Source organism: Myotis davidii, unplaced genomic scaffold (assembly GCF_000327345.1).
Source record: "Myotis davidii unplaced genomic scaffold, ASM32734v1 scaffold269, whole genome shotgun sequence".
Lineage (NCBI taxonomy): Eukaryota > Metazoa > Chordata > Mammalia > Chiroptera > Vespertilionidae > Myotis > Myotis davidii.
In genome coordinates, this window is record NW_006383008.1 from 6860570 (window position 1) to 6875894 (window position 15325).

The 15325-nt window shown below is 37.1% G+C and overlaps 1 protein-coding gene across 2 annotated transcripts in view; it reads right to left on the reverse strand.

Moving 5' to 3' along the window:
- The window catches only part of CASP8AP2 (caspase 8 associated protein 2), a 36998-nt gene that overhangs the window by 12959 nt on the left and 8714 nt on the right, over nt 1–15325 (reverse strand). For both annotated transcript variants that reach the window (XM_015557690.1, XM_006778252.2), the window contains exons 3-7: nt 10986–11054; nt 7972–8072; nt 7112–7186; nt 6142–6257; nt 1645–3848 (exon numbers count right to left, since the gene is read on the reverse strand). In XM_015557690.1, the coding sequence (XP_015413176.1) occupies nt 1645–3848; nt 6142–6257; nt 7112–7186; nt 7972–8072; nt 10986–11054 (2565 nt within the window). The remainder of the gene's footprint in view (nt 1–1644; nt 3849–6141; nt 6258–7111; nt 7187–7971; nt 8073–10985; nt 11055–15325) is intronic.

A 15325-nucleotide genomic window follows, 5' to 3' on the forward strand; every position in this document is an offset into this window, starting at 1 on the left:
CCAATAGAGACTATGCAGGCCAGGAGGGAGTGACAAGAAATATTTAAAGTGATGACTACTAAGAACCTACAACCAAGATTACTTTACCCAGCAAAGCTATCATTCAGAATTGAAGGTCAGATAAAGAGCTTCACAGATAAGGAAAAGCTAAAGGCAGGGGTCCTCAAACTTTTTAAACAGGGGCAGTTCACTGTCCCTCAGATTGTTGAAGGTCCGGACTATAGTTTAAAAAAAACTATGAACAAATTCCTATGCACACTGCACATATCTTATTTTGAAGTAAAAAAACAAGACAGGAACAAATACAATATTTGTATTTGCATGTGGTCCGCGGGCCCTAGTTTGAGGACCCCTGGCTAAAGGAGTTCAGCACCACTAAACCAGTATTTACAGAGCTTCACAGATAAGGAAAAGCTAAAGGAGTTCATCACCACCAAACCAGTATTATATGAAATGCTGAAAGGTGGTATCCTTTAAGAGGAAGAAGAAGAAAAAGGTAAAGATACAAATTATGAACAAATACACATCTATCAACAAGTGAATCTAAAAATCAAGTGAATAAATAATCTGATGAACAAAATAAACTGGTGATTATAATAGAATCAGGTGCATAGAAAGGGAGTGGACTGACTATTCTCGGTGGGGGAAGGAGTGTGAAGGGTGCAGGAAGAGACTGGGCAAAAAGCATACAGGTATGGATGAGGACAATGGGGGGGTAAGGGCAGAGGGTGGGGTGGGAAACAGGTGGAGGGGAGCTTTGGGGGGAAAAAAGAGGAACAACTGTAATAATCTGAACAATAAAGATTTAATTTTAAAAAAATAAATAAAAAATAAATTTAAAAATTACTGCCAAGCCAGTGTGGGTCAGTGGTTGAGCATTGACCTATGAACTAGGAGGGCTTAATCCTCAGTAGGAGGCATGCAAGAGGCAGCCAACTGATGATTCTTTTTCATCACTGATGTTTCTATTACTCTCTCCCTCTCCCTTCCTCTGAAATCAATAAAAGTATATTTTTTAAAAAACTACCTAAATTAAGACAAAAGGCTCAATATCTAGTTAATGTAAGTCAGAATGTGTTGTTATTAAAAAAGAAAAAGCAGGGCGAAGCCAACAGAAATGGCTGCCAGTCAACCCTGCTATTGAGGAGGTCCCAGCATAGGAACAATGATCCCTGTGTGCACCTCTGTCTGGAAGAAAGCCACCCCCGAGTTCCTGCCCAGATGCCAGAAAATCCAGTTCCTCCTCGTATGTGTGTGTTCCCCAGAGCCTCACCCTGGCACTGGAGCTCAGAGGAAGTATGACTTTATGTGCATTCCAGTACAATGGACTCTCCTTCGTCTACCTCATCTACCTCTTGCTCATCCCTCTGTTTTCAGATCCAAGAAGAGTGACAATGCAAGGTGTATGACAACATCTGAGTGAATCCCCCACAGACATATCCATCCTGCTGACGGTGACACTTGACTTTCTGACATGTAACTTCCTCTCCGGCTCTCAGAAGGTCCACATCTGCTGGGCACAGCTCATTCCTGCCCCTACCGTCCAGAGTTCTCCCCCCCACCCCAAAAAAAGAAAAAGCACTTCATCTTGTTTATGCATTTTACATTCTCAAAAAAAGATTGTTATAAAATATAAACTATTACCTTTATGATTGTTATATAATGGAACTCGAGATGGGCTTTCCAGTCTAAGTACTTTTGCTACAGGTCTCACTGGACTACTCAAAGGACTAATGATTTCTGGAATAGGTCTTAGATGATTAAGGTCAATGCTCAGAACCGAATTCTCATCATTATATACTGAGTTTGTTTCACCAATTTCCATTTTGTGGTCCATTAATTCAGTATGTTGAAGTGAAGATTTTAGAGTCTCTTTAGGTAAACAAGGCTCCAGATGACAAGACTCACTCTCAACCAGTGGTGTTTCTACAAGAGAAGGCTCGAACTTTGGATTACCAACTTCTGAAAGGACTACTGGCAAAATGTCAGCTTTTTCAATTGAAGGCTGCAAAATGCTTTCATTGGATTTGGCAACTTTTGTTGAAAAAGCCTCCTTCATTTCCATAACTTCAGAAATACTACACAAATTTAAACTGTCATTTCTCTTGGTATCCAATTCCATGCCAAAGTTTTGAGAAACATTTGTTTGTAGTTTGTCCAGTGCCACAGGTACTGCTGTCCTTGTACAATTAATGGTTTGTTCCATTTCTGCTGCTGAAGCAAACAAAGATTCTGCTTGTTCCATTTCCACAGGTACTGAAGAAGTCTCTGTACCACAAATGGGCAAGTCATGCTGCATAGTATTCTCAACAGATTTAATCAACAAACTATTTTCTTCTTCCGTTTTCCTTTCCAGAATACTGGTCCTGGGTTCAGATGATGCTGTTGCAAGAGCATCTTCCGGTTCCAATAACTTTGATTTGGTTTCCTCTGTGATATGTTCACTCACAGAGGGAACACATATCACTGTTTTATCCTGTACCAAGGACTCTAAATCACATCTGCCACTGGATTTGGGAGTATTGGTTATTTTATGCTGATTATTCTGAGGAATAGGCTGCTTTTTAGCAGGAGAAAGAGTTAAGTTCAATTTTTCCATAAAACTCAACTTTAAGTCTTTGTTTTTTGTTTCATTTGGACCACTCTCGGCTTTAATTGCAAGGTCTTTATTATCTGTGCGTTCAGAAACATCATTATTAGAGACTTCACCTTTATCATTTTTCAGTCTCTTTAAATCAGTAGTGGTTTGCTTGGTTTCTTTGTTAATCTTCTGCAAATGTCCTGTAGATGTTCTTTTTTCACTTCTCATATACCTGTTTTCTTCTTTGCTTTCTTGTTCTCTTTTCCTCTTATCTTCAGTTCTATGCCTTTCTGCTTCTAAAGGTGTATTTCCCCTTTGGTGCACAGCATCAACTTCCTTGGGGTCAATGTGTTTGTGAGTTCTACTGGTTGAAAGGGAGGATGAACATCTTCCTTCTTGAAAACTATGATTACTTACACCCCGGTCTCTTTTACCATCTTCCCTGTCTCTTCTGTCTTCTAGATGGTATTTACTTGAATTATGAGATTTTATTTCATTCTTAGAATGAGGAAGAGAGGATACTCGTTCAGACCTTCGCCAATAATCTTGTTCTTTTACTACTGATTTGGGTTTTTGATCAACTTTTCTTTCTTCTTTGTCTTGTGATTTAAGTTCTTTTTTATTTATATTTTGTGATCTTTCACTTTGCCTCTCTAGTTTTCTATCACTCTGAGATTCTACTCGAGTATGTGACCTCTCTCTAAAGGTCTCTTTCTGCCAGAAACAGCCAAAGCGTTCATTTTTATAATCCAAATCTGTGTTACTTTTAAACTTTGAATTTTTGCTTTCAGTCTTTGATTCACCTTTACCATATTTCTCAGAACGTCCTTGTAGCCTTGGACTGGCCTCTAAGTTCCTTGGTTCACCATCACTACAGCTAGTGTTTAAGTCTTTTCGTATTCTATCAGTTCCTCTACTATAATGGCTATATCCACTATCTTTCTTCCCTCTTCTATTATCCTCACTTGAGCTACTCTCACCAACCTGATAATGGGAACGTGACCGAATGCCATTAGTGCAGTGTTTTTCAATAGATGAAGGCAAATGCAAAGTGCTTTTTTTTTCCAAATGTGGTTTTACTTCCTTTTCGATGTTTGGGAGTGAAGTGCTATGATGTCCATCTTTAGAAATATCACATTTCACCTTGTGATCAGTTTTTGCACAATCATCCAAATGGGGAGGTCTGGATGTAAGGTCTTTTGTTTTAACTATATCTGACGTCCTCGCAGTTTTACGATTATTTCGAAAATGTGGAAACTCAGACAATCTATTAGGAAATAGAAATTAACAAAAAAACAAAATTATTGCTTTTGAATCATCTAAATTTTAATCACATGTAATACACTTTAAAAGTCAGGGGCTCACATACTAGAAACACTAATTTTACTTTGTGTAAAGGCATGAGAAGTAAGAAGTTACCAGCTTCCAACTAAATGGGCCAGTTTTCAAACCATGGAACTCTCTTTCATTTCTCTTTTCAAACAAGCTCTGGAGAACGTCTCAGTTCTATCCTAGCACTTGCCAATGTCTTTTAGACTTTCTTCACCACAGGCATAGAACTCCCAAACTAACCACAAATTCACTTCTTTTAGAACAGTGACATGATTTTTTACCCTCACTCACTGTAGGCCAACTGAAACAGAAGGAAGATGAAACTGTGGGAAAACAGAGATGACCTGTTTTACATATAATCCCACAGTAAACCAAAGCATCAATAGCCATCTTAAAGTAGCACATACTGCACAAAAAAAAGAATAAAGAGTTGTCATTCTTTCCTAAGGAAATGGTATTTATTGTTTTGTGCGTTTTTTTAAAAAAACCTAAGTCTTAAAGTTTTATATTAATGTTTCGGAAAATTAGCAGTTTTCTTAACAAGTATGTAAATAACTAATTTTAATTTTTTATAATAAGTCAATCTTCCTGAACTTCCTTCCAAAACTTCCCTGAATTTCCACAAATCTACTCCCAATTAGTACTATGTGTAGAGAACAGGAGGAGATTTTTATACAACAAAAGAGAACATAGGAGATATACAACCTAAGGCAATGAGTAGAACTTATATGGATCTTGTTTGATTGCACTGTATCCCTTCAAAATTCATTTGTTGACATCCTAATCCCCAGTACTTCAAAATGTGATCTTATTTGGAGATAGGGTCTTTACAAAAGTGCCCTGGTTTGGGCAATAAATTAAATGGTCATTCTACACCTAGGTCTCTATGTGTAGAATGAATGATAGGAAATCTATTCAGCTCAATGAAAGAGATTTGATCATAAATTCAGTTTTGGATGAGGTAATTTTTAAAATTTTATACAGATGTGAAGTAGTAATCTACATATAAATGGAAATGACCTAGTATGAATAAGATTACTTCATCAGAAAATACTGACATAGATAAGCTTTGAGGAATTCCAACTTAGCCAAGTACAGAAGAATAAATCTCAACTTAGGAAGAAAACTAAAAATTATGAAAGCCAAAGGGAGAGAACTATTTCAGGAAAGGAGGGTCAACTATGTCAAAGAGCATGTGAGTATGAGAAATCAAAATTACTTGATGTATTTAGTGGTAGTTAGTGTTAACCAAATGGTAACTGTTTCAATGGACAAATGGAAACAAGTCAGCATGTATTAGATTTGAGAGTAAGTAGAAATAGGAAATTGAGACAGAAAGTTTATATATTGTTTGGGGGTTTGACTACAAAGGAGAAGAGAGATATGAAATTCTCTGGAACAGATTATTAACCCCAACGAGAGAGAGAGAGAAAACAGTATACAATTGATAGTTTCAGGGTTATCTACTGACTAAAGTCCCAGTGCACAAAAATTTGTGCACTCAGGGGGGGTCCCTCAGCCCGGCCTGTGCCCTCTCGCAGTCTGGGACTCCTTCGGGGATGTCCACCTGCTGGCTTAGGCCCGCTCCCCGGGGGAATGGGCCTAAGCTGACAGTCAGATATCCCTCTGGCAGCCCGGGAACCCTCGGGGGATGTCCACTTGCCAGGGGGAGCAGGCCTAAGCTGCATTCGGACATCCTTAGTGCTGCTGAGGAGGCGGGAGAGGCTCCCACCACCACTGCTGTGCTGGCAGCCGTCAACCTGGCTTGTGGCTGAGCAGAGCTTCCCCTGTGGGAGCGCATTGAGTGTCTGCCCCCGGTGGTCAGTGTGTGTCATAGTGACCAGTCATTCTGTTAGGGTCAATTGGCATATTACCCTTCTATTATATAGGGTAAGAGATATGAGCACAGATGCACTCTTGATACTTTAGTAATTTAGTGGGGGCTTAGAAGGACCCATAACACGTATACAACCATCTTCTCAGGAGTAAAGAATACCAGAGAAAGATCCCAGTATATTGAAAACTGAATATATTCAGAGGTATGTGGCAATATTCTACTTAATAATCATATATGTCATTATAATATACCATTATAATATACCATTAGTCACTTACAGTAAAACCGTACATATTTAATAAAATGCATCACTTTTATATCTTTGCAAAGTTAAAAATGTTTCAGCTATCAATACCGATGTAATTTATAGATCAAAACCTCTCAATTATACCTTTGGTGAAGGCTACTAATTTCTTCATCCTTGCGGTGTATTTCCATTCTAGCAGTTTTGATAAGTGCTGAAATATTCTTCTTAAGAGACTGGTTTTCAGTTTTTAAGCTGAAATTCTAAACATCATAAAATATATTTAATAAAGTATACATTATAGGATTATTAAACTACTTATAATAGCTAATGATTATTGAATGCTAACTACATGCCAGGCATCATATATAACATCTTATATAATTCTCAAGAAAGTCCTATGAGAAGTGCTATTATGCTCATCATACAGATGGGGCAGCTGAGATCCAGAAAAGATAAATGGCACCAGAGAAAGTCATTTAAAGTGAAACTACTTAAAATAAGAATCAAAATGAAAAAAAAAAAAAACACAAATAAAAAAAGTTCTCCCAGGGCCATTATCTTGAAAACTAAAAATTAAAATGATAAAAATTAGGTTATATTTAACAACTTAGCTTTAATGTGCAACAATATACTAATTCTCAGATGAACAAAGAATGAATCTAGAATTGACTGGTTCTTGGGGGAAACAGAAAAGAGAAACATTACTAAAAAATAAAAATAGGAACAAAACACGACATTCCTGATTTTTGCAGCATGATCACAAAATTACATTGGCAAAAATACTAAGAGCATCACCATTTTCCCCAACAGCCATTCTAAATCTTTACTCATCAAACCGTTCTCTTTTAAACCACTAATCTCATCTCTACAAATTTTCTATTATTTAACTGGTAACGAACTAACAGATCTTTTATGTAAATGTCATTTAACAAATCAAGCAGTTTTCCTACATCAGTTGTATAGGAAATTATGCATGTTTTGACAGATTTTCTATTTCATTTAATACTAAGAAGAAAATTTCCTTATAAAATGCCAACACTTTAGAATTTTAATTTCTAACCAATTTTTTTATTTTAAAATAGGACAAAAAATAAAATATTCATTACAATAGTACCTGTGTCTGTATTTCCTTAAACTTTTTCATCAGCTCTTTCATTTGTAGCTGACATTTTCCATATTTTATTTGCAACTGTAATATATAAGAAGATTAATTTAAGCATCATTCTAAACTATTTTCTTAGCTTAAATGACATTTCAAAATATTTAAAATTTTATAAATCAACCATTAAAAAGGGGAGATGAGGTCTAGTTCTGCTCACAGGGATTTAGTAAGATTACTGGTTTTGAAGTTGGATTTAAACACAGACAACAGTATGGTGATTACAAGAGGGGAAGGGCGTCGAGTAGGTGGAAGAGGGTAAAGGGAGAATAAATGGTGATGAAGAGAGACTTGAATTTGGATGGTGAACACAGAATACAATATATAGGTGATGCATTATAAAACTGTACACTTGAAACCTATATAATTTTATTAGCCAATGTTACCCCCAATGAATTCAATAAAAATTTAAAAATAAATAAAGTTGACCCTACCAATAATGTATTTTGTTTGGTTTCAGATTCACTCCCCAAACCTTAAATTCAAATAAGGTAGAAAAAAATTTCTAATTTAAGTCTTAGAACATCTTATAACTTAGTACAAATGATGAAAAAATAAAATATATCACACTGATTGTTGATGTTTTATATATTTGGACACTTAAATTTAATCAAACAAAATTATAACTAAATTTAGACAAGCATTCAGAAAACATTATTTAAAGAGCAGATCTAAAGACAGAAACTGACTTAAATATTCTTTTAGCCTAAGAGTTCCTTCCTAAACACTGAATGTGTGTCCAAAAATAAGTGAATGAGTGTAAAGAGCTATAAAAGTATAAAATAACTGTCTTTAATAATCCTGGCAACCCATACATCATTATATGTTGCCTCCTTTGCAGTTCCTTCTTCAGTAAGAATTTCTTCATACAAATCCAAACAATTTCTGGATGGTTCACAGGACTTGAAAGAACTATCTAAAACAAACAAACAAACAAAACACCTTATATTAAAATATGTCTTTCTAGAGTCAATGCAATATCATAAAAATTCCAATGTCATTTTTCACAGAACTACAACAATTGTAAAATTTGTATGCAACCACAAAGACTACAAATAGCTAAAGCAATCTTACAAAAGATAAAGCTGAAAGTATCACAATTTCTGATTTCAAACAGTAGTACACACCTACAGTGATCAAAACTATATGTATTGGCATAAAAACTGACATAGAGCAAGGAACAAAACAGAAAGCCCAGAAATAAACTCTCACACATATAGTCAATTAATTTATGACAAAGAAGCCAAGAATATACAATGGAGAAAGTTAGTCTCTTCAATAAAGAGCCTGTTCCGTTCAAAACTGAACAACCACATGCAAAAGAATAAAACTGCATCTTTGTCCTAGCCAGTTTCGCTCAGTGGATAGAGCGTCAGCCTGTGGACTGAAAGGTCCTGGGTTCGATTCCAGTCAAGGGCACATGCCCAGGTTGCGGACTCAATCCCTAGTGGGTGGCGTGCAGGAGGCAGCTGATTGATGATTCTCTCTCGTTGATGTTTCTCTTTCTCTCTCCCTCTCCCTTCCTCTCTGAAATCAATAAAAATATATTTTTTAAAAAAACAACAAAAAACAACTGGATCCCTATCTTACACCATATGCAAATATTCAACTAAAAATGTATAAAGACTTGAATGTAAGACTTGAAACCATAAATCTCCTAGGGGGTGAAAGACAGGAGGTAATGATTTTTCTGAATTTGACACTAAAAACAAACACAATGAAAGCAAAAATAAACAGGTGGGACTACATCAAATTAAAAAGCTCCTGCACAGCAAAAGAAACCTTCAACAAAATGAAAAGGCAACCTACCCAATGGAAGAAAATATTTTCAAATTACTTATCTGATAAAAGGTTTAATACCCAAAATATATAACGGCTGGTGTAGTTCAGTGGTTGAGCATAGACCCAGAAACCAGGAGGTCAGTTTGATTCCTGGTCGGGGCACATGCCTGGGTTTTGGGCTCAATCCCCAGTGGAGGGCATTCAGGAGGCAGCTGATCAATGATTCTTTCTCATCACTGATATTTCTATCTCTCTCTCCCTCTCTCTTCCTCTCTGAAATCAATAAAAATATATAGAAGTGAAAACAGGACCTTACAGAGATGTCTGCACTCTGTATGTTCACTTTGGCATTATTCACAATAGGCAAGATATAGAAAAAACCGAAGTGTCCAACAGTGGATGAATGGATAAAAAAGATATGTGTGCGTGTGTACAACACAATGGAATTATTCAGTCATGAGAAAGAAGGACATTCTGTCATTTATGACAACATGGACCTTGAAGGCAGTATAGTAAGTGAAATAAACCAGAAAAAGACACACACTGTATGATATCACTTCCAGGTGGAATCTAAAAAAGCCAAATGCACAGAAACAGAAACTAGAACAGTGGTTAGCTGGAAGTTGGGTGAGGAAAAAGATACGTTGACCGAAGTACAAACTTCCAGTATAAGATGAATAAGTTCTGGTGAGCTAATATACAGCATAGTCATTAGAGTTAATAACACTGTATTACATAATTGAAAGTTGCTAAGAGAATCTTAAATGTTCTCATCACAAAAAAAGACAGTAATCATGTAATGTGATGCAGGTGTTAGCTAATTCTATGGTGGTAATCATTTTGCAATACACAAATGTATCAAATCAACATATGTACTCATTAATCTTAACTTTATGTCAATTACAACTCAATAAAGGTGAAGAAGAAAGAAATGTTTAAAATTTTGGATGTTGTGTCTATCACAACTCAATAAACTATACATTTCTCCATCTCCTGCATTTCATCCATATTTATAATGATTTGACAGATTAGAGTTGGAAAAGCAATTTACCTAAAATGCTATGTCAACAAATCAGGTATAAGGGTGATATGTGTTCAAAGCCTTAGAGATTTGATCATGGAAATGGTTTCCAATTTGGATAGGTCATGAGGCTCTCTGCATATCACAATCTTACTGATATATTTGAAAATATTTATAGTAACTATCCTTTTCAAAAGTCCTAGTATCATGTAACCTGTGATAGTATGAGTAGTAATATGTACAGACAAGACCAGCAGTTGCTTTTCCACGGTACAAAATATTTTTGCACAATGTAGTTAAATCTGAGACCTAGATGAATAACAAACCTAAGCACTAAGTTGTTTTACTGATCAAGCTTTGGGCAAGAATACAATTACCTAAGTGTTAATCATTTCAAAAAAATGGGCAGATTGTTCAGGATCTATGAGTTATTCTAGAAATTAATAACAAAATAAACACTTTCAATAGACTGACCAAACAAAATGAAACTATTCCGTGTACCAGTGGGGGGTCCCTGGGCGTGGCCTGTGGGGATCTGGCCGAAACCCGCAGTCCAACATCCCCTGAGGGATGTAGTAGTGCGAGAAGCAACAGGCAGCCAGGGAGGGGCCCAAGCCGGGGCCAGGTGCCGCACCGCTTCCGTTCATCCTGGCCCCACTGCCACTCAGTAGGCTCACTGCCATTCCGCTGCAGTCTCCATGCACCCGTCCTAGGGTGATACCGGTGCACCCATGACTGAGAAGGGGCCACGGGCTTGCTCCCGGTGAGTCCTGATGCCAGTCCTGGTCCAGATGGGGGAGGGGCGCACATGGGGAGTGTCGGTGGGAGAGGCTTGCACCAAAGCAGCTGCAGTCGCCAGCCTGTTACCCCGGTGGCGTCTAGCCCCAGCGGTCGGCTGTGGAAGCTCACTGACCACCAGGGGGCAGCTCCTGCATTGAGCGTCTGCCTCCTGGTGGTCAGTGCGCGTCATAGCGACCAGTTGAACTGTCGCTTAGGCTTTTATATAGAGAGAATAGATTTACATACCAGAAACAGCACTGTCCAACCCAGCGTATATGTCCAGAGAACCTTCATCATTATTTTTAAGAGGAGAAGCTGCAAGAAAATTAAAGACTAGTTAAAACTAATTTATTTCACTTAGGGGAGCTTTTTTTTTAGTTATCACCGTGGCTTTATTTCTATTCTCTACTATGAGAAGTTCTCCTAGGGAAGTTTTTTCCATTCCTACTTTGAGGAACCAGGAAAAGAAAGAGACCTTATTAGTACTGCAACAAAAAATAATTATTTTACAGTTTATTCAGCCTTATAAACAGGAAGATCTTAGCACACAGGTTTATGACTCTATTACCTCAGAAGTATACTTAAAAACTCACTTTCAAAACATACTAGGGAGAAGGTTCCATTTCAGTAATAGCAAAGTAGTGTCTATCAGACAACTACTTTTCCAAATGCAACCTAGAGTGAAGAAATCTTTCCATCTCGAGCCTTTTCCCTCTCCTAATGAAAGTATAGCCTGAATGTTTTGTAATACGTCATTTTGATTTCTCCTCTCGTGATTGACTTTTTTTCATTTTCTTTTTCAGGAGAAACTAATCAGAGAGGATGCAGGGCATACTTTTTTTTATTATGAAATTTTTACTAAAAAATTCCATCACCATAATTCAAATGCTCTACCACTAAACTTATTTGGTATCATTTTGCAATATATGCAAACAGCAAATCATTACTGTGCACACCTGAAACTAATATGTCATATGTAAATTATATCTCATTAAAAAAAAGCTATCTGAAGAACTGAAGAACTAAAGAGCAACCCAAAACATGAAATAACTAGAAGGGAGATAATACTTAAAAGAAGAAAACAGCACTGTGTGAGTTCCCTATCCCCCTTCTATTACAATTTTTTTTATATATATATTTTATTGATTTTTTACAGAGAGGAAGTGAGAGATATAGAAAGTTAGAAACATTGATGAGAGAGAAACATCGATCAGCTGCCTCCTGCACATCTCCTACTGGGGATGTGCCCGCAACCCAGGTACGTGCCCTTGACCGGAATTGAACCTGGGACCTTTCAGTCCGCAGGCCGACGCTCTATCCACTGAGCCAAACCGGTTTCGGCTATTACAATTTTTTGTGGAAGAACAGGTCCTACCTAGTTGGAGCCACACTACGTAGTGAAAACTCAGATGGAAAACTCTAGTCCTAACAGGTTGAAGAATCAGAGAAAAAATTTCAGAAGTGGTAACAGCAACTAGAAAGTAATAGAGGGGATTCCCCAAATTGTGCCCAAATCTTTAAGAGACCCCCAAACTACATGGTAAAGATTGAAACTGCAAAAAGTCCAGCTAAAACTAAAAAATCTGATCAGAGATTTCAGCTGCTACCCACCACAGGGAAGACAGATAGTTCAGTCAGGTTAAATACATGTTAAAATTTAAAACAAGCAACTCTTCAGAGAAATAAATATAGCAGAATCCAATGTCTCTATAAACATAGCATTTACAATATCCAGAATGCAATCCAAAATTACTACATAGGAAATCTTGGTGGAGAAATAGAAACAAAAGAATCAAATTAAAAGTCCTAAAACAGAAAACTATAATATCCAATGTAAAAAAATTCATTGAATGTGCTTTTGACAGAAGAGCCAGTGAACTTAAAGAAAAATCAATAAAAATTACCCAATCTGAAGAACCAAGAGGAAAAGAAAAACAAAACAGTCTTAATATCCTACAAGACAGTATCAAAAGTTCTCAGTGGGGTGAGGAGTGATAGAAGAGGGTAAAGGGGGGATAAATGATGATGAAAGGAGACTTGACTTGAGGTGGTGAACATACAATACAATATACAGATGATGTATGTAGAACTGTACACCTGTAACCTATGTAATTTTATTAACCAATGTCACCCCAATAACGTCTATAAAAAATAAATTAAAAAAAAGAAAAAGTTCTCACATATTATATATCTGGATTCCCAAAAGAAAAAAGAGAGAATGGAGAAGAAAATAATACCAAGACTAGGAATGGTAAAATTAGTAAACTTAAAGATTAACTATTTGCTCTTAATTTATTTTAATTCCTCTTAATTTCTTTAAGACACATAGAACAATTTAAAATAAAAATTATAGCATTGTATTGTGGTGTTTATGACATCTTTAACATAGGGGATGGATGGAGATTAAATGCAATTATAAGTACAAGATTACATCTTATATGAAAAAGTACAATACTAGTAAGTAGACTGCAAATGTTAAAGATGCATATTACAAATCCTTATGCAACCACTAAAAATAATACAGAGGTATAGCCAAGAAACTAATACATGAATTAGAATGGAATTCTAAAATATATTCAAAAATTTGAAAGAAGCATGAAAGTCAGAAAGAAAAAAATCATGGAGACAAACTAAAATATTAATACAACAGATATAAATCCAATCACAATAACAAAGGACATTATTGGGTTATCAGAATAAAAATTGCAGATTGAGTATAGTTATCAGAGTAGAATTTACTGAAATTGATATTTTGCTGTTATTATGCAATAAAACCAACTTTTTCTTACAAAATACACAATGAAATATTTGGGAATAAAGACCATAATACATATAACTTAATCTCAAATGGGTCAGGAAAAATTGTGTGTATGTGTATTTATAGAGTATGGCCCTAGCTTGTTTGGCTCAGTGGATAGAGCTTCAGCCTACAGACTGAAGGGTCCTGAGTTTGATTCAGGTCAAGGGGACATGCCCAGGATGTGGGCTCGATCCCCAGTAGGGGGTGTGCAGGAGGCAGCCTATCAATGATTCTCTCTCATCTTGATGTTTCTGTTTCTCTCTCCCTCTCCCTTCTTCTCTGAATAAAAAAAATATATATAAAAAAAAATAGAGAGTATGTACACAGCAATAAAGCCACTGGTATAAAATATTAATAAAAGGCAAATTTGGAAGAAACTAGGTAAATGGTATTTTGTTTTCTTAAAAATACATTGTATTGATATTTTAGAGAGGAAGGGAGAGGGATAGAGAGTTAGAAACATCGATGAGAGAGAAACATCGATCAGCTGCCTCCTGTACACCTCCTACTGGGGATGTGCCTGCAACCAAGGTACATGCTCTTGACTGGAATCAAACCTGGGACCTTTCAGTCCGCAGGCTGACGCTCTATCCACTGAGCCAAACTGGTAAGGACAGTAAATGGTTTTTTATATGTTCTTATTCTTGCAATTTTTCTGTAACCTTGAAATTATTTCCAAATATAATAAAAACACAATTATGAAAATGTTCAAGGCATAAAATGTTTCAGGAAATCATGTTAAGTGGTAAAAAATAAAATACACACTGGGACTGTAGCTACTGAAAAATATATGTATGTAGACAGGAACTTGTGAAAGGGTAATATGTAGAAATATAAACAGCTATTTCCAGCAAATGGGATTAACAATGTAGTTTGTCCTTCACAATAATAAGAGTTGCAGATGTAGCAAAAGTTAACCAGTTGTGAATAGACGTAAAAAATAAAAGTGTTGATCATATTATACTTTCAATTTTTCTGTTGGTTTAAAATATCTCGAAGAAAAAGTATCATAAGAGAAATATACAGCAGCATAAAAATTTGAAACTACAGAAGCGGAACCAAGATGGCGGCATAGGTAAACACCGGAGAACGCTGCCTCGCACAACCACTTCAAAAATACAACTAAAAGACAGAAGGGACATCACCCAGAACCACAGGAAAGCTGGCTGAGGGGAAATTCTTCAACTAGGAGGAAAGAGAATAGCATACCGAGACTCAGAGGAGGCGCAGTGCGGAAAATACGAAGGTGCGGAGGTGCACGCAGAGCGGGCTGGTGGCTGAGGGCGCGGTTGTCGTTTTCAATCGGGAGGGAGGCTCAGGCCCTGAGCTCCAGTTCGGGGCAAGTATCTAGGGCCCCAGACTCAAACGGGAGAAGCGGGACTGTCTGGAATCGGTCGGAACGCGAGGGCAGCTTTCTCTCCGAGGTTTGCAGCGGTTGCTGGGACTCTGAGAGGCAGAGCCTCTGGGGACGGGACTGAGAGCAGCTATAACTGCTCCCTCCGCCCACCCTGTCTGATCCTGTTCGACCCACCCCGCCCAAGCCCTGCACAGAGCCATTTGCCGGATAGCCTCAGGCAAAGGCTACATTAGCATCTTCCCAGAGGACAGAAGTTTTCCCACTGCAGATACAGCTGATTCTCACAGCCAGTTGGCCTGGAGGGCAAATACCCCTAGTATTAACTACAACAATCAAGGCTTAACTACAGGAAGACTGCACACAAAGACCACTAGGAGGTGCACCAAGAAAGCATAAAAAATGCGGAGACAACGAAACAGGACAAAACTC